This window comes from Jaculus jaculus, chromosome 7, assembly GCF_020740685.1.
Source record: "Jaculus jaculus isolate mJacJac1 chromosome 7, mJacJac1.mat.Y.cur, whole genome shotgun sequence".
In the NCBI taxonomy this organism is placed as follows: Eukaryota; Metazoa; Chordata; class Mammalia; order Rodentia; family Dipodidae; genus Jaculus; species Jaculus jaculus.
Genome location: NC_059108.1, coordinates 42,648,241 through 42,664,158, shown reverse-complemented (window position 1 = coordinate 42,664,158; position 15,918 = coordinate 42,648,241). Strand labels below are relative to the sequence as shown.

The 15,918-nt window shown below is 42.3% G+C and overlaps 1 protein-coding gene across 3 annotated transcripts in view; it reads right to left on the bottom strand.

Moving 5' to 3' along the window:
* The window catches only part of Hace1 (HECT domain and ankyrin repeat containing E3 ubiquitin protein ligase 1), a 102,867-nt gene extending 89,244 nt beyond the window's left edge, over positions 1-13,623 (bottom strand). For all 3 annotated transcript variants that reach the window (XM_045154762.1, XM_045154761.1, XM_045154763.1), the window contains exons 1-4: positions 13,506-13,623; positions 9,213-9,267; positions 6,469-6,558; positions 5,274-5,378 (exon numbers count right to left, since the gene is read on the bottom strand). In XM_045154762.1, coding sequence (XP_045010697.1) covers positions 5,274-5,378; positions 6,469-6,558; positions 9,213-9,267; positions 13,506-13,581 — 326 coding nt within the window. In that variant the 5' untranslated portion in view covers positions 13,582-13,623. The remainder of the gene's footprint in view (positions 1-5,273; positions 5,379-6,468; positions 6,559-9,212; positions 9,268-13,505) is intronic.
* Between the last annotated feature and the right edge of the window lie 2,295 nt (positions 13,624-15,918).

The following is a 15,918-nucleotide window of genomic DNA, read 5'->3' as shown; positions in this document are numbered from 1 at the left end:
TCATTGGAATATCAGTACATGCTGTATGCACATCGCTCTGCTCACTGAACCTTTAGTTATGTGGAAAATACACCTGATCCACAATCCACCACCTTAACCATTCTTAAACATACATCCATGTTCGCAGAAAGTCCTCAAGGTTCATCCATGTAACCCATGTCAGAAATTCTTTTTTGGGGGGCTAGGGAGATGATTCAGTGATCAAAGGTGCTTGCTTGTAAAGCCTGTCAACATACATGGGCCTGGAGACATGGCTTGGTGGTTAAAGGCACTTGCTTGCAAAGTCTGACGGCCTAGTTTCAATTCCCCAGTACCCACATAAAGCCACTGGCACAAGCATCTGAAGTTCATTTGCAATGATAGTAGGCCCTGGCACACCCATTCTCTCTTTCTCTTTCCCTCCCTCCCTCTCTTCTTTTTAATTTTTTATTTTTATTTACTTATTAGAGAGAGGGAGAGAGAAAATGGGTGTGCCAGGGCCTAGTACCACTGCAAACATACTCCAGACATACCCCAGCATGTGCATCTGGCTTACAGGGATTCTGGGAAATTGAACATGGATCCTTGGGCTTTAAGCAATGCCTTAACCACTAAGCCATCTCTCCAGCCGCCCCGCCGCCTCCCACTTGCAAATAAATAAAATTATTCTAAAAAATATATAGGGTGGGCATGGTGGCACATGCCTTTAAATCAGCACTCAGGGGTCAGAGGTAGAAGGACTGTCATGAGTTCAAGGCCAGCCTGAGACTACATAGTGAATTCTACGTCACCCTATGCTACAGCATAACCCTAACTCAAAAAATAAAAATAAATAAATAAAAAGAAAGATACATGCAGACAGACAGACAGATATTCAGTACTAAATTGAGGCAATATGGTATAATCCATGGCATGAAATTGTTTATAATTTAATTAGTAAATACTAACACATGCAGTATACTACATTGTGTGCATCGTGTATTATATAATGTACACATTATATATAACATTTACACAGTAGTACACAGTATTAGAGTACATAATATATGCAGCATATGTGTATGCATATTACTATTTACTCAACTATTTGTTTAAAATCTCCTCAGTACTAAGTATAGCCAAACATACAGTAATTCTCAGGGGTTTGTTTGTTTGGTTGGTTGGTTGGTTGGTTTTTTGAGGTAGGGTCTTGCTCTAGCCCAGGCTGATGTAAAATTCACTCAGTAGTCTCAGGATGGCCTTGAACTCACAGCAATCCTCCTACCTCAGCCTCCCAAGTGCTGGGATAAAAGGTATGTGCCACCACACCCAGCCTTTCATACAGTAATTTTTTTTTAATTTGATGGGCTGGAGAGATGGTTTAGCCCTGTTTTTAAAAATATTTTTAAAGATTTATTTATTTATTTGAGAGAGAGAGGAAATGGATGCACGCCTGGGCCTCCGGTTACTGCAAACAAACTCCAGATGCATGTGTCACCATGTGCATCTGGCTTATATGGGACCTGCAGAATCGAACCTGGGTCCTTAGGCTTTGCAGGCATGTGCCTTAACTGCTAATCCATCTCTCCAGCCCACATACAGTAATTTTCAATAAAACCTGCTGATTACTAATACAACATTCAATCTTGTAAATCAATAGCTAAAATTCTTAAATCAACCTTTTTAAAAGAAAAAAAGATCACCCTAAACTGCAGAACAAAAAGCTACTTTTCTTGCTCTGAATTTTGCAACTGAAACAAAATTAAATGTCACTTTAAAATCTGCATTATAATCAAATGAAAAAAATAAAGCTCTAAATAAATGTTTAAGTTCAAATAGTTACAGTGTATTAACACCCTGTCACGAAAATCATAAATACATAGTAAAGTATGGGCTGTGGAGATGGCTCAGCAGTTTTAAATACACTTGTTTTCAAAGCCTGACATTCCTGTTCAATTCCCCAGTAACCATGTAAAGCCAGATGGACAAAATAGAGCATGCATCTGGAGATCTTTTGCAGCAGCAGGAAGTCCTGGTTCACCTATTCTCTCTCTCCCTTTCTTTCTCTTTCTCAAATAAGTACTTTAAAAAAGAGAAACACATAATAAATATAATCATGGAAACAGACCAGTCAGCCCTATTGAAATGATTGCTTGTTGAAAATGTGTTTGCAGCTGCATCCACAGATAGATTTCTACAACCTACTCAGTACTCAATATGAATCATTAACCTAGCTCCAAAATAGTTAGGTGGGAACAGTTCAGAGAAGATTCCCCCAAAAAAGCATTTAAGGCAGGGGTGGCTAAAGAAAGTGACTCCAGTAATGTCCTCCCTCCCAAATACAAACTGCAAAGGTGTAGCAGGGCAATAAGAGATGCATATCCTATTTTCTTTACTAACCATTATTATTACTTTCCAGAATATAAGTCAAGAGTAACCTAATAAGTGAGGGCTATTTGACTAGGAATTACAGCTAAAATATTAACATATAACTTTCACCCTTCCTGAACTCATAATTTACCACATTTCTTAAAAAAGGGGGGGCTAAGCCGGGCATGTGGTGCACGCCTTTAATCCCAGCACTTGGGAGGCAGAGGTAGGAGGATCACCATGAGTTCGAGGCCACCCTGAGACACCATAGTGAATTCCAGGTCAGCCTGGGCTAGAGTGAGACCCTACCTCGAAAAACCAAAAAGAAAAATAAAAAAGAAAAGAAAAAAAGGGGGGGCCTGGAAAGATAGCTCAGTGGTTAAGGCGCTTGCCTGCGAAGCCAAAGGACCCAGGTTCAATTCCCCAGGACCCATGTAGCCAGATGAACAACAGGGCACATGCATCTGGAGTTTGTTTGCAGTGGCTGGAGGCCTTGGTACACCCATTCTCTCTCTGTCTCTCTCCTTTCTATCTCTCCTTGCTTGCAAATTAATTAATCAAAAAAACATGCCTTAGAGCTAGCCATCTATACCTTAGGGATGTTCAAGGCCTTTCCTTTGAACATTTCTTTCACATAATCATAAGCAATACTGGAGCTCCTACTGACATTAGCAACTAATCCTCCCCAGATATTTTAAGCACTGTGTGAAACATATGGTGACCCAAATGACACAGACCAGTGAGCCAAGTGTTCTGCAAAACCTTAACGAGGAGGCACAAGGTGGGTTGTTCACACCTGAAATCCCAGCACTTAGAACTCAGTCAAGTTCAAGGTCAGTCTGGGCTACACAGACTCTGTCTCAGAGTACCAAAAAGGGGGCGGGGGGACTATAAAAGAAAAGGGAGAAATGAAAAAAATATTTTAAAAGAAGGGCAATCCAAACATCACCAGTGGTGACAAGAGAACCACCAAAGCTGGCCTACCAAAGTATACTACTGATCTGACAAAATGGACCAGGAAAAGATGCAAAACTGTCCAATGATAAAGCCAAATGCACAACACGGCCCAGCATCTGATGTGCCCATATTCATTCTCATTCACTTTCTCTCTCCTCCCCCTCACTCAATCAAATAAATAAAAGTATTTTTTAAAAAGAACACACACATGAGGCTGAAGAGGTGGCTCAGTGGTTTAAGTGCTTGCCTGCAGAGCCTAATGATCTGGGTTCAATTCCCCAGGACCCACGTAAAGCCAGATGCACAAGGTGGCACATATCTGGAATTCATTTGCAGTGGCTAGAGGCTCTAGTGCACCCATTCTTTGTTTGCCCCCCACCCCACACACACATACATAAATAACTAAATAAAAATATTTAAAAAAGAGCATACACAACAGGAATTGTACAACCACAGAGATATCTGACATTTCACCACATCAGACTGCATGTACCCAATCTTGCCTGATGATGAAAAAGACCCAAAGCTAAAGTCTTCAAGGCCTGAATCAATAACTGCTTATTTTAAATTTACTTCTAACCATTTCTGATGATATTTCTAGACCCAGCAGAATTTAGTAAGCAAAAGCAGTAGTAGGCAAAGAGATGTGAAACCTGAAATGCCAGGCAGAACAAAGCAGGGTAAAACAGCTCACGGACAGAATGTTATTCATTATGATCAACATTACTAGGGAGAGGCAAAAATATACCCAATATGCCACTTTAAGGTTTTCACATTCTGGAAATATCAGTTTTGTTTCTTTCTTTTAAATACATCAGTCACTAAGAAAGTGTTTTCCACAATTAAATGAAACAGGGCTGGGGGCAGGATGGGGCTCAATGGCCAAGCACCTGCCTTTTGTGTACAAGGCCCAGCACCAAAAATGAAAGAATGAATAAAAATGAAATTAGGTGGAAAATGGTTTTAGCAATGAAAGCTACCCTTAGCTAGGAAGCTTATTTGATATAATTTATTCTCAAACAGCTATTAGCTGGGTATAATACACTATTAATTAATTTTACTAATATAATTAACTAAACAAGCAATTTTAGAAATAGCAAGGAGCTAACAGTAGCAAAAGATAGCAGAAAAAAATAAAAACAGAAGTAAAAATTATTATGTTCAGGAAATTAAATGTCATCTTAATCCAAGTAGTAATAAACTTCTACAAACATCATTTCTTTTTTAAAAAATATTTTTATTTATTTGCAAGCATAGAGAAAGAGAATGAGTACTGGGCACACCAGGACCAAGTGCTGTTGCAAACAAACTCCAGACACATGTGCCACCTTGTGCATCTGGCTTTACTAGAAACCTTCAGGCTTTGCCAACACATGTCTTTAATCGCTGAGTCATCTCTCCAGACCCTACAAATATATTTTCAAGAAGAAAATCATTAGTGAACAATAAATGATTAAACATGGCAGCCATTTAAAAATATAACATAATGAAGCCAGGTGTGGTGGCACATGCTTTTAATTGCAACACTTGGGAGGCAGAGGTAAGAGGATTGCTAGGAGCTCGAGGCCAGCCTGAGACTATAGAGTGAATTCCAGGTCAGCTGGGCTAGAGTGAGACCCTACCTTGAAAAACCAAAAAATAATCTACATATAATGACCCAAGACTCACTATATTGTTTGTGTGTGTTTTTCAAAGCAGGGACTCACTATTGCCTAAGCTGACTGGGAACTCACACCGTAGCTCTAGGCTGGCCTTGAACTCAACACAACCTCCTGCCTCACTCTTCTGAGTGCTGGGATGGAACATATGCGCCACTACACCCAGCCCCAAGACCTACTTTATAGAGGAAAAAATAGACATATCTTTGAGACCCAAAAAAGTACAAAAAATAAAATATGCATATTACTTTTGTAATTTTTCTCAGTACAAGTGTTGGGGGGAAAAAGAACATCAAATCAAATAAGCTATTTAAGAATATTAAAATGTACCCATTTCTAGCAGCCAGATGAAGGGGTGTGCAACCGGAAATATCTTGGTAGTTAGGGTCCGCTCCTTTCTTTAGCAGCAGCACCAAGCACTCAACTGACCCACAGCTGGAATAGCAGAACACAATTCACACGCACTCAGTGAGTACCTCACCACACATAACAATTCAAAATCTATTAAATACATTCTTTAAATTTTACTTATTTCTCCTTCCGTGTGTGTGTGGGGGGGGGGGAGAGAATGTGTGATATAGACAGGCAAACCAGAGCTTCTTGCTGCTGCAAATGAATGGCCATGTAGCTTTACATGGGTGTCTGGGGAATTGAACCTGAACCATCAGGTTTTGCAAGCAAGCTCCTTTAACTGCTGAGCCATCTCTCCAGCCCCAAACACATTATTTTTAAGATCCGTATTTATCCACAATTTAATTTAACTTGTGTCATAAAAAATAACATCTATCTTCAAAACAGCACATTCCTCTATGAAAGCTATAAAGTATTTGACAAGTTCAAATAAAACAAAATTTAAGTATTAGTATATAAAAGATACTATAGAATCATCTTGACTTTCTGGTTTTTCCAGGAGCCAGGTGAATCATGGAACAATTAATTTCAACACACCTACATAAATCCTGAAGAGATGACAAGCATGGGTCAGTTAGCTAACTGGCTGCACATTCTAAAACTGTGGATATAGGAAATCATACTCCCAACTAGGAAAAGAATATAAACCTACTGACTTTGCATGCAGTTAGTGTGTCCTTTTGATCCCTGATACTGGTAACATAAAAGGAAATTTTAGCTGGGCGTGGTGGCGCATGCCTTTCATCCCAGCACTCAGGAGGCAGAGGTAGGAGGATTGCAGTTAAGTTTGAGGCCACCCTGAGAATACAGAGTGAATTCTAGGTCAGCCTGAACTACAGTGAGACCCTGCCTCGAAAAGAAAAAGGAAATTTTGAAGCAGGTACATTCTACACACATCTAGACAATCCCCATGCCTAACCTAAAACAAGTTAGGACAATAGGAACATGAAACAAGAGATCATTATCAAAGTTAACAATTTACAGCACACTATATACCCTACAAAGGATAGAACTACATGGCTACTGGTTCTCATCCCTGCCCTAACCACTAACAGCTGCTGACTCAGATGAAGACCCTGACTCCAGGCACAGCGCATCATCTTTTTGGTCTTACTTTGCTGCGATGTGAAGCAAGCTTCTCTTCACTCGTCCAAAGGCATAATTGACATCAAATTTTGAATTTGAGAGTAGCTCAGAAACAGACCTATGTAGCCAAAACAAGATCAAAGGAGGAATTGATATGCATAAGGTTTTTAAAAACATAATAAAGTTAACAGCTCTTTAGCAACTCTGGGTACTTATTCAAGTAAAAACCATCTCTCTAGGCCCCAACTATTTATTTAAAAGGCTCTGTCTCATCAATCAAAATGCAAGGCACTATTCTCTACCTATAGAATGGCAAAATATCCAAAAACTGAGCCAGGCGTGGTGGCGCACGCCTTTAATCCCAGCACTCGGGAGGCAGAGGTAGGAGGATTGCCATGAATTCAAGGTCACCCTGAGATGACAGAGTTAATTCCAGGTCAGCCTGGACCAGAGTGAGACCCTACCTCAAAAAACCAAAAAAAAAAAAAAAAAAAAATCCAAAAACCAACAACCAGGCAAGGTGGTGCCAGCTACTGCAGCCCTGGAGAGTTTGAGGCCACAGTGTCTCAAAAAAATAAACAAGGGGGCTGGAGAGATGGCTTAGTGGTTAAGGCACTTGCCTGCAAAACCAGAGGACCTCAGTTCAATACTCCAGGACCCACATAAGCCAGATGCACAAGGGGGCACATGCATCTGGAGTTTGTTTGTAGTGGCTAGAGGCCCTGGCGTGCCCATTTTCTCTCTCTCCCTCTCTGTATCTCTCTCTCTCTCTCTCTCTCCAGTAAATAAATAAATAAAAATATTTTTTAAAAATAAATAAAAAAAAAAACAAGCCAAAGTAGTGGCACACACCTTTAATCCCAGTACTAGGAAAGTTAAGGTAGGAGGATTACCATGAGTTTGAGGCCAGCCTGGGCAACAGTGAGTTCTAGTCAGCCTGGTCTAGAATGAAACTCTGCCTCAAAAACACAAAACAAAAGAAAAAAAGAAAAAGAAAATGAAATAAATAGCCTACCTGCCTTGATCAATATACTGGAGCTAAATGTTTCCTGATCTGCTACTTAGTCTGGTCTGCAGATGTCTGAGGACAACCAATAATAAGGTGGCTTCAGCTTGTCCCAGACTTGTAAGAAACAAAGAAAGTACTCCTGGCTGCTCCACTTGACAAAAGTCAGCCTTACCTGTGTTAACTGTTAGCCAAATAAAGAAGGCTAAAAACACTTTTGAATTACACCACAGGAAATTTAAAGCAGAACACTGAGATTTCAAACTTGTTTCACAACACAGTTTATCTTTGCTTTCTTTTCTTTATTATTAAAGTGCTCAATGATTAAAGAAAGCTGACTATTACGAGGATAGACTCCTTCAATAGATAGGTAACTATATCCTATATACACCTTTATGAAAGGTGATTAGTACTGCATCCATTTAAAAAAAAAGTAATCAAGTAGAAGTTGGAGAGGAAAGTAAGCTGCCCTGAGGCCACTTTGCTGCAAAGGTCAGGGGCAGCACTTGAAAGAAACCATCACAATTTTTTTGTCAATATCAACAAATCACAACAGTATCTGATTATTTTTTAAAATCTTTTTTTTTAATTTTTTATTTATTTTTTTGAGAGTGACAGACACAGAGAGAAGGACAGATAGAGGGAGAGAGAGAGAATAGGCACGCCAGGGCTTCCAGCCTCTGCAAACGAACTCCAGACGCATGCGCCCCCTTGTGCATCTGGCTAACGTGGGACCTGGGGAACCGAGCCTCCAACAGGGGTCCTTAGGCTTCACAGGCAAGCGTTTAACCGCTAAGCCATCTCTCCAGCCCAGTATCTGATTATTTATACTGTTCATTTCCATTTAGAAACTCTTCTGCTATGAAACCTTGTTGGTTTTTTTTCAGTATTTTATTTATGCATTTATTTGAGAGAGCGAGTGGGTACACCAGGGCCTATAGCCACTACAAATGAACTCGAGATACATGTGCCACCTTGAGCATCTCGCTTTATGTGGGTACTGAGGAATCAAACCCAGTCCTTTGGCTTTGCAGGCAAACACCTTAACCACTGAGCTATCTTTCCAGCTTTCCTGCTATAAAACTTTTTATGGTTTCACTCATTTTGTACAATGCCTGCCTAGCACACACAAAGCCTTAGGTGCAATCCCCAGCACCGTATAAACCGGACATGGTGGTGATGCCTGTATGTTCAAAACCAGCTTGGGCTATAGAGAGATTGTCTCAAGGAATAAAAAAAGAGAGAGAAACATTTAAACAATTCTTTGTAGAGCGGGCATGTAGCCAGTGGGGAGAGTACTTGCCTAGAGTGTCCTGGGTTCAACCCCCTGCAGTACATAAACCAGGCACAGTGGCATATACTTCTGGAACCAAAAAACTTGGCTGGTGAAGGCAGGTGGATCAGAAATTCAAAGTCATCCACCACTATGTAGCAAATTGGAGGTCAGCCTAGGGTATAAGACACTTCCTCAAAAAAAAAAAATTAAAATTAATTTGTGTGTATATGTGTGTGTGTAAGACTTTAGAGGTGCATCTTGGGAAATCTTGCCCCTTAGTTCAAAATAGAAAACTGTAACAGATTGGCTCCCTAGCCTAGGGTATGACTACCACTTAGGATGTGTGAAAGCTACAACAGAAATTAAACAGCTGGCCCAGGACAATAACTATGTCCAAACTGTCATCTATTTGTGTGCATGTATACATACACATAACATTTAGAATGACTGATACTTTTCAAAAATAATAACTGATGAAATAGGCACTTACCTGTGTTGATCTGCCATAACCATTGGCATCAATGTGTAAACAGCAGTTTCATTATCTGAGTAAAAAAAAAAAAAAGAATGAGTTATCTCCTACTTTTTCTCATATTAGAATTTTCTTCACTATACATAGAAAGTGAAAAGAGGGGCTGGAGAGATGGCTTAGCGGTTAACACACTTGCCTGCAAAGCCAAAGGACCTAGGTTCAATTCCCCAAGACCCATGTAAGCCGGATATACAAGATGGCACATGCGTCTGGAGTTCATTTGCAGCAGCTGGAGGCCCTGGCGCGCCCATTCTCTATCTCCATTTCTCTCTTTTCTCTCAATCTCAAATAAATAAAATAAAATGAAAATGAAAGAGGAAGTGAAAAGAGGTTGTGAAGAATATGAAATGAATGTGTTTTCTGTCTAAGGGTTAAGAAAAAACTTGGCTCTGAAAAAAGACCAGGTTCTAAGAAGCTGCTCTTGGGCTGGAGAGATGGCTTAGTGATTAAGGTGTTTGCCTGCAGACAGAGGACCTTGGTTGAATTCTCCAGGACCCATGTAAGCCAGATGCACAAGGTGGTGCATGCATCTGGAATTTGTTTGCAGTGGCTGGAGGCCCTGGTGCATGCGCACTCACTCATGCTCTCCATGCCTCTTCCTCTCTCACTCACTCAAATAAAATTTAAAAAAAAAGAAAAGAAAAGAAAAGAAAAGAAAAGCCCCTCTTGAGTGATTGAAACCTAAAGGGGTAAACAAACCTCGAGACTAAGAGTCAGGAAAAATAAACTCAATTCTGAAAAAAGGCCTGTGGGAAGCCAACCCCTTTCCTGAGTCAGCCTTCCTCCAGACCAAAACAATCCTTGACAGCAAAGTTCCTATTTCTGCATTTGACAAAAGGCCTCTAAATTTTCCCTTCCTTTACCCCAGAACCTGCATCACTTTTATATTTTAACCAATCATGAGACTGTGAGGCCAAATTGCACTAAAGACAAAAACGCCAGCAGATTGCCTGCTGGAATGCCTACTTGCCTCAACTTTTTCTGGGTACACACCCTTCTGCAGAAGTAATCGCCTTGCCACATACTTTAGATTGTGTGGGTCATTCCTGAACCCTAGATTCATTCCTAACAAGGTACAAGGAGATTAGAATCATGCAGAACAGCCAAGATGCTATGAAAGTCTCTATATGATCACAGAAGAGCTTGGCTTCTCGATGTAAGGAGAAAACTGGAAATCTAGTATTTTCTGTAGTTTTAACAAGGGACATTTTGTTTCCAAAAAGACTTTTTAATTTTTTAAATTTATTTTTATTAGTCATGACATACTTAGTATGTAAACAACACATGTTGGTACCATCCTTTCCCTCATCCCTGCCCTTTTCTGAAGGGGCCCTCCTTATTGGAGACACAGGTTATCCCCATGGAGACTGTGGGTCGTGCATTGTGAGGGCAGCAGTCAGTTACTGGGGAATAGGTCAGGCTGGCCTTGAACTACTTATGTAGCTGAGGAGAATCAAACTTTTGATCCTCCTAAGTGCTACAATTGCAGACATGCACAACCACTCCTGGTTTGTGAAGGCTGGGAGGGCTATGACCAGAACCTCACACATTCATACAAGCACTTTACCAACTACACCCATCATGCCCTAGCTACAGCAACCCACGGGTCCACAAGGCAGTACTATTAATATATGCAATACAATCTAATTTGTTTCAACCTCTTCTATTTCTTTATAATGTGGATTATAGAACTTGCTCTCCTTATCAAAAGCCTTAAGCCTCCCTTAACATATACAGACCAATAAAATACTGAGCTTCTAAGCTGTGACCATTGCAATCAAGTCACTCAAGTTCAACAAGCAATAGTCATATTTGTGCAAGTAAACCTTTCAACCAGGACAGTACTAGCCTGCAGTGGTGGCACCCAGCTGTAATTTCAGCACTCAGGAAGCTGAGGCAGGAGGATTGCCTCAAAATTGAAGCCAGACTAAGTACCAGTCCAGCCAGGGCTACATATCAAGACCCTGTTCCAAAAGAAAAAAGTACAAAATCATAAGGTTGTCACCAGTTACATTATTAAGACTTATTTAAGTCAAATCTAACCTTACAAAAATATAGGTCACATACAGTAATGGTAAGGATAAAGAAATAAATACAATCACAACTGAGCTGCTACAGAGACTTTAGCTAAGATAACACTATGTACTTCTGCCCAATAATTCAGTTTATATTTATCGTTAAGCAATATGTGAAAAATAGTTTTATTGTATCTTTAACACAAGCAATTGTTATCTCTCATAACAGTTCCTGGATCTCTTTAAAAATTATTTTGGTGTAAAAAATATGAGAAAGCTTCCTTTTCAAAAGATGAAAGAGAATACCGGTATACTATGAATAAAATCTGTTCACATGTTTCCTTCTCCACACTCAGGAAGAAATTTTCTAAAATTCTTTTTTAAACCATGAAATCTCACCAACACCTTCTAACTCACATTTATGTAAAACAAATACTGGGAGCTGAGAAAATGGTTAAAGGTGCTTGCTGTCGAGCTGGAGAGATGGTTTAGTGGTTAAAGCGCTTGCCTGCAGATGCACAAGGTGGTACAAGCATCTGGAGTTCATTTGCAGTGGTTAGGGGCCCTTGGTGTGCCCATTCCCTCCATCGCTCCTCCCTCCCTTCCCCTCTCCTTCCTCCCTCCCTCCCCTCTCTCTCTCTCTCTATATATATATACACACACACATACATACATATATGTATGTGTGTGTATGTATGTATGTATATATAATCTGCCTATTTCTCTCTAATAAATAAATATTCTTTAAAAGGTGCTTACCTGCCAAGCCTGCCTGCCCTGATTCAAGTCCCAAAGCATCCATGTAAGCCAGATAGAAAAAGTAATGAGATGCAAGCATCTGATGCTTGTTTGCAGGGGCAAGAGACCCATATGTGTACAAATAAGTATTTTTTAAATAAATTTTGGTCTAGGTGTGGTGGTATACGCCTTTAATCCCAGCATTTAGGAGGCAGAAGTAGGAGGATTACTGTTAGTTTGAAGCCACCCTGAGAGTACATAGTGAATTCCAGGTCAGCCTAGGCTAGAGCAAGAGCCTACCTCGAAAAAAGAAAATAAATAAATAAATTTTGGAAGGTTGGAGAGATGGCTCAGCAGTTAAGGTGCTTACCTGCAAAGCCTAAGAACCATGATATATTGTGTATATTATGCAAGTTGTCCAGTAAAAAGCTAAAAAAATGAATATTAAGTGAAAGCAGCACTTAAGGAATGGATTCAAGTGAGGAAGAAAGAAAGAAAATAGAAAAAGGTGATTCTGGGTTAGAGATGACTCAGTGATTAAAGTGCTTGTTTGCAAAGCCTGATGGCCTGGGTTTGATCATGAAGCCAGATGATGAAAGTGGCTCATGCATCTGGAATTAGTTTGGAATGACAAGAGGCCCTGGCGTGCCCATTCATTCATAATCTCCCCCCTTTCTTCCCCCTCCCCGCTTGCAAATAAACACATTTTTTTAAAGGCGAAGCTAAAGTCCAGTTACTAAAATTAGGATATTCTAGGTGAATTATTTCATAGTAACAGAGTAACAAATATTTGGTAAACAGTTACCATAAACCTATGGTCATTTTATGGTCAATTTATTTTCAAGAAAATTATTCCTAAAATCCCAAATACCACATTACTTTCATGTCTCATCTCCTGTCCCCTACATGTTCCTCCATAGCCCACCATTTTTCCCTATCCAATTCTAACAAAGTTCTGGAGGAAAAAAAAAAAAAAGTGAGCCAAACAAAGCCGAGAAGCAATGCACCCGGGAGGGGGGAGAGGATCCTAAGTTCGTGGCCAGCCTGGCTTACAAGAATCACGGCCACCTTCGACGGCCACTAGAACTCAAGTGGTTGAAAATAAACTTGACTCTGTTTCCCCCCTCTCCTGCAGGACTTCAGCCACACAGCACCGACAGTTCTGAACTGCAGGGACCCAGGCTTTATTCCCCCGTCCGTAGACGAGACAGACGCGCTCCAGGGACCACCCAAGCGTGCCGCAGGGGCACGAAAGGAGCCCGACAGCCAGCTTAAAGGAGCGCCGCCCGCCCGCCAACTTTGACAGCTTCCCGTCCATTGTGCAAACTCCACTACCGAAAACAACCAGAAGCCCGGCGGGCCGCACCGGGCAGCGCCAGAGCCGTGGGCGCCGGAGCTGGGCGCCCGCTCGAGGCGAAGCCCCGGGGTCCCGCGCCCGCGAAGCCCCCGCGGCGACGCGGACAGCGCCCGTGGGCGTTCCCGGGCCCCGCCGGCTCACCCTCGGGCAGCTCCACGGTGCGCGCGCGGCGCAGCGAGCGCGTCAGACGGTTGAGCTGCTCCATGGCTCTCTCCATCCTCGGCGCGGCCTCGCCCAGCCCCGCCGCGCCCCGGCCTCGGCGCCGCGACCCTACATCCCGCCCCAGGCCCGGCCAGCGGGCGAAGGAAGCGGGCTCGCCGCCCACAGCGCCCGCGGCCCACCGGCGGGCTGCCGCGCGCCGCCTCCTTGGTGCGGGCGCCGACGGCCGCGGGACGCCGCACACGGGCCCAGGGCACCGCCGCTCGCTCGCGCCTTTCCGGACGCGGCGCCACTTCACTCCCCGGCTCGCACGGCCTTCTGGGAACTGTAGTTCCGGGCTGGCGGAGGCGCGCGTTCCAGGGCGGAGCCACGCTGAGCGCTCCGCTCGCCTCGGGGTTGCTGGGCTGGCAGTGCGGGGGAGCTCAGACAGCACGTTGTGATCCTTCTCACGTGTCCTTCCCTCCGAAGTTATGCAGTAGTCGTCACTTAAAAATAGTTTTACAAAGCTGGGCATGGCGGCGCACACTTGTAATCTCAGCACTCAGGAGGCAGAGGTAGGAATTACAGTGAGTTCAAGGCCACCCTGACACTACACAGAGAATTCCAGGTCAGCCGGGGCTAGAGTGAGAGCCTACCTCAGGAAAAAAAAAAAAAAAAAAAAACAGAGCCTCATTCAAAGGCCAAAATGTGAGCAGTGGAAACTTGAAAAAATTAGTAGACAAATATGCGACTGGCCAACATCTCTGACAATGCAAAAGAAAAAATTCTTTTTAGATCTATCGTCAGTGCCATGGAAATAGCAGAGAAACAAAGAGCTTGATTCTCACAATTTCTCCCTCAAAGAGGCAAAGCTGGGCCTGGAGGGATGGTTTAGCGGTTAAGGCGCTTGCCAACAAAGCCAAAGGATCCAGGTTTGATTCCCCAGTACCCAAGAAACGTCAGATGCACAAGGTAGCACATGCATTTGGAGTTTGCAGTTGGTAGAAGTCCTGGTGCATCCATTCTCTCACTTTCTCTCTCTCTGAAATAAATACCAAAAAAAGAAGAAGAAGAAGAAGAAGAAGCTGGGTATTTTTTATAATCATGAAAGTTGTTAATAAAAAATTTTTTTAATTTAAAAAAAGAAGCTGTCCCTGCAATACATTGGCACCTGTATAAGAAAGGAAAAATCTCACAGGCCCATCCAGAATTTAAAGAGACATCACTTTCCAGCCTTTGCCTTAGATCAAGTAAGTGCAGAATCTAAAGAGGCAAATAGTGGTTGATATGATGCTCCCCACTAATGTCATTCTAAATCAGTTTCAAAGTGCAGCTAACCACCATGGTGAAAGTAGTGCTTCCAGGTCAGAGCAGGCCTCCATCATCTTCACTTAGCCAGCTGGTACAGCGGGAACTTAAACCTGTCTGGCGGAGAGGTCAAAGCTTCAAAGAAATGCCTACCCAACCTTTGCATTCTGGCCTCAATTGCAAATGCTCTGGCCTTGCCCTCCTTACACCATTCAAAATGCCAGCTTTTTGCTGTGGGGTTAGAGTCCAGTAGGAGGATATTTTCCTAGCATGCACAAGGTCCTGAATTCAGTCCTCCTCCCCTCCTCATCCCTTTCCTCCTCCTCCCATTTCTTCCTTCTCCTTTTCCTCTTCCTGCTCCTTTTAATCTTCATAAAATATGTTTCAACACCAGGTGCAGTAGCATGGATCTGTCTGTTGTCCAATCTTGAGTATAGAGGCTCAAGACCAGCCTGGGCAACACAATGAGAAACTATCTCAAAAAGAAAATTTTTTAAAAGTCAAGATTCCCACTGCTAGACAGACGTTGGTTCCTTAGCCCTTATTATCGCCAACCAAGTGGTCTCCATATAAATAGCCTCCAACGTCCTCTAGACATCAGTTCAAGAGTTTAGGTGGAGCCCCAGCAGACTTCACTACATGCACTACAGGACTCTGTAGTGATATTGTAAGAACAATTAGGAAACACTACTGTAGCCAGGCATGGTGGTGCACACCTTTCATCCCAGCACTTGGAAAGCAAAGTTAGGAGGATCGCCATGAATTTATGGCCACACTGAGATTACATAATGAATTCCAGATCAGCCTGGCCTGGAGTGAAACCCTCCCCCAACCCACTGGGATGATCCTAAAGGCAACATAGTGCTAAGAAAAAGGTATGGAGGTGTGTCCAATACTAAAACATCTCATACCCTCCAAGGCTCAGGGTCCATTGTGGAAGAGGTGGCCAAAAAAATGTAAGAGCCAAAGGAAGGGTACCACTCCCTACATACAACTGTCTGGACAGAATTTGGCCTTGATATCCAAGACCTTGCAGTGACTAACAATACACACACAAGACCCTCATAATAGGAGAAAAAGATGATGAGATCAAATTAAAAGAGAGACT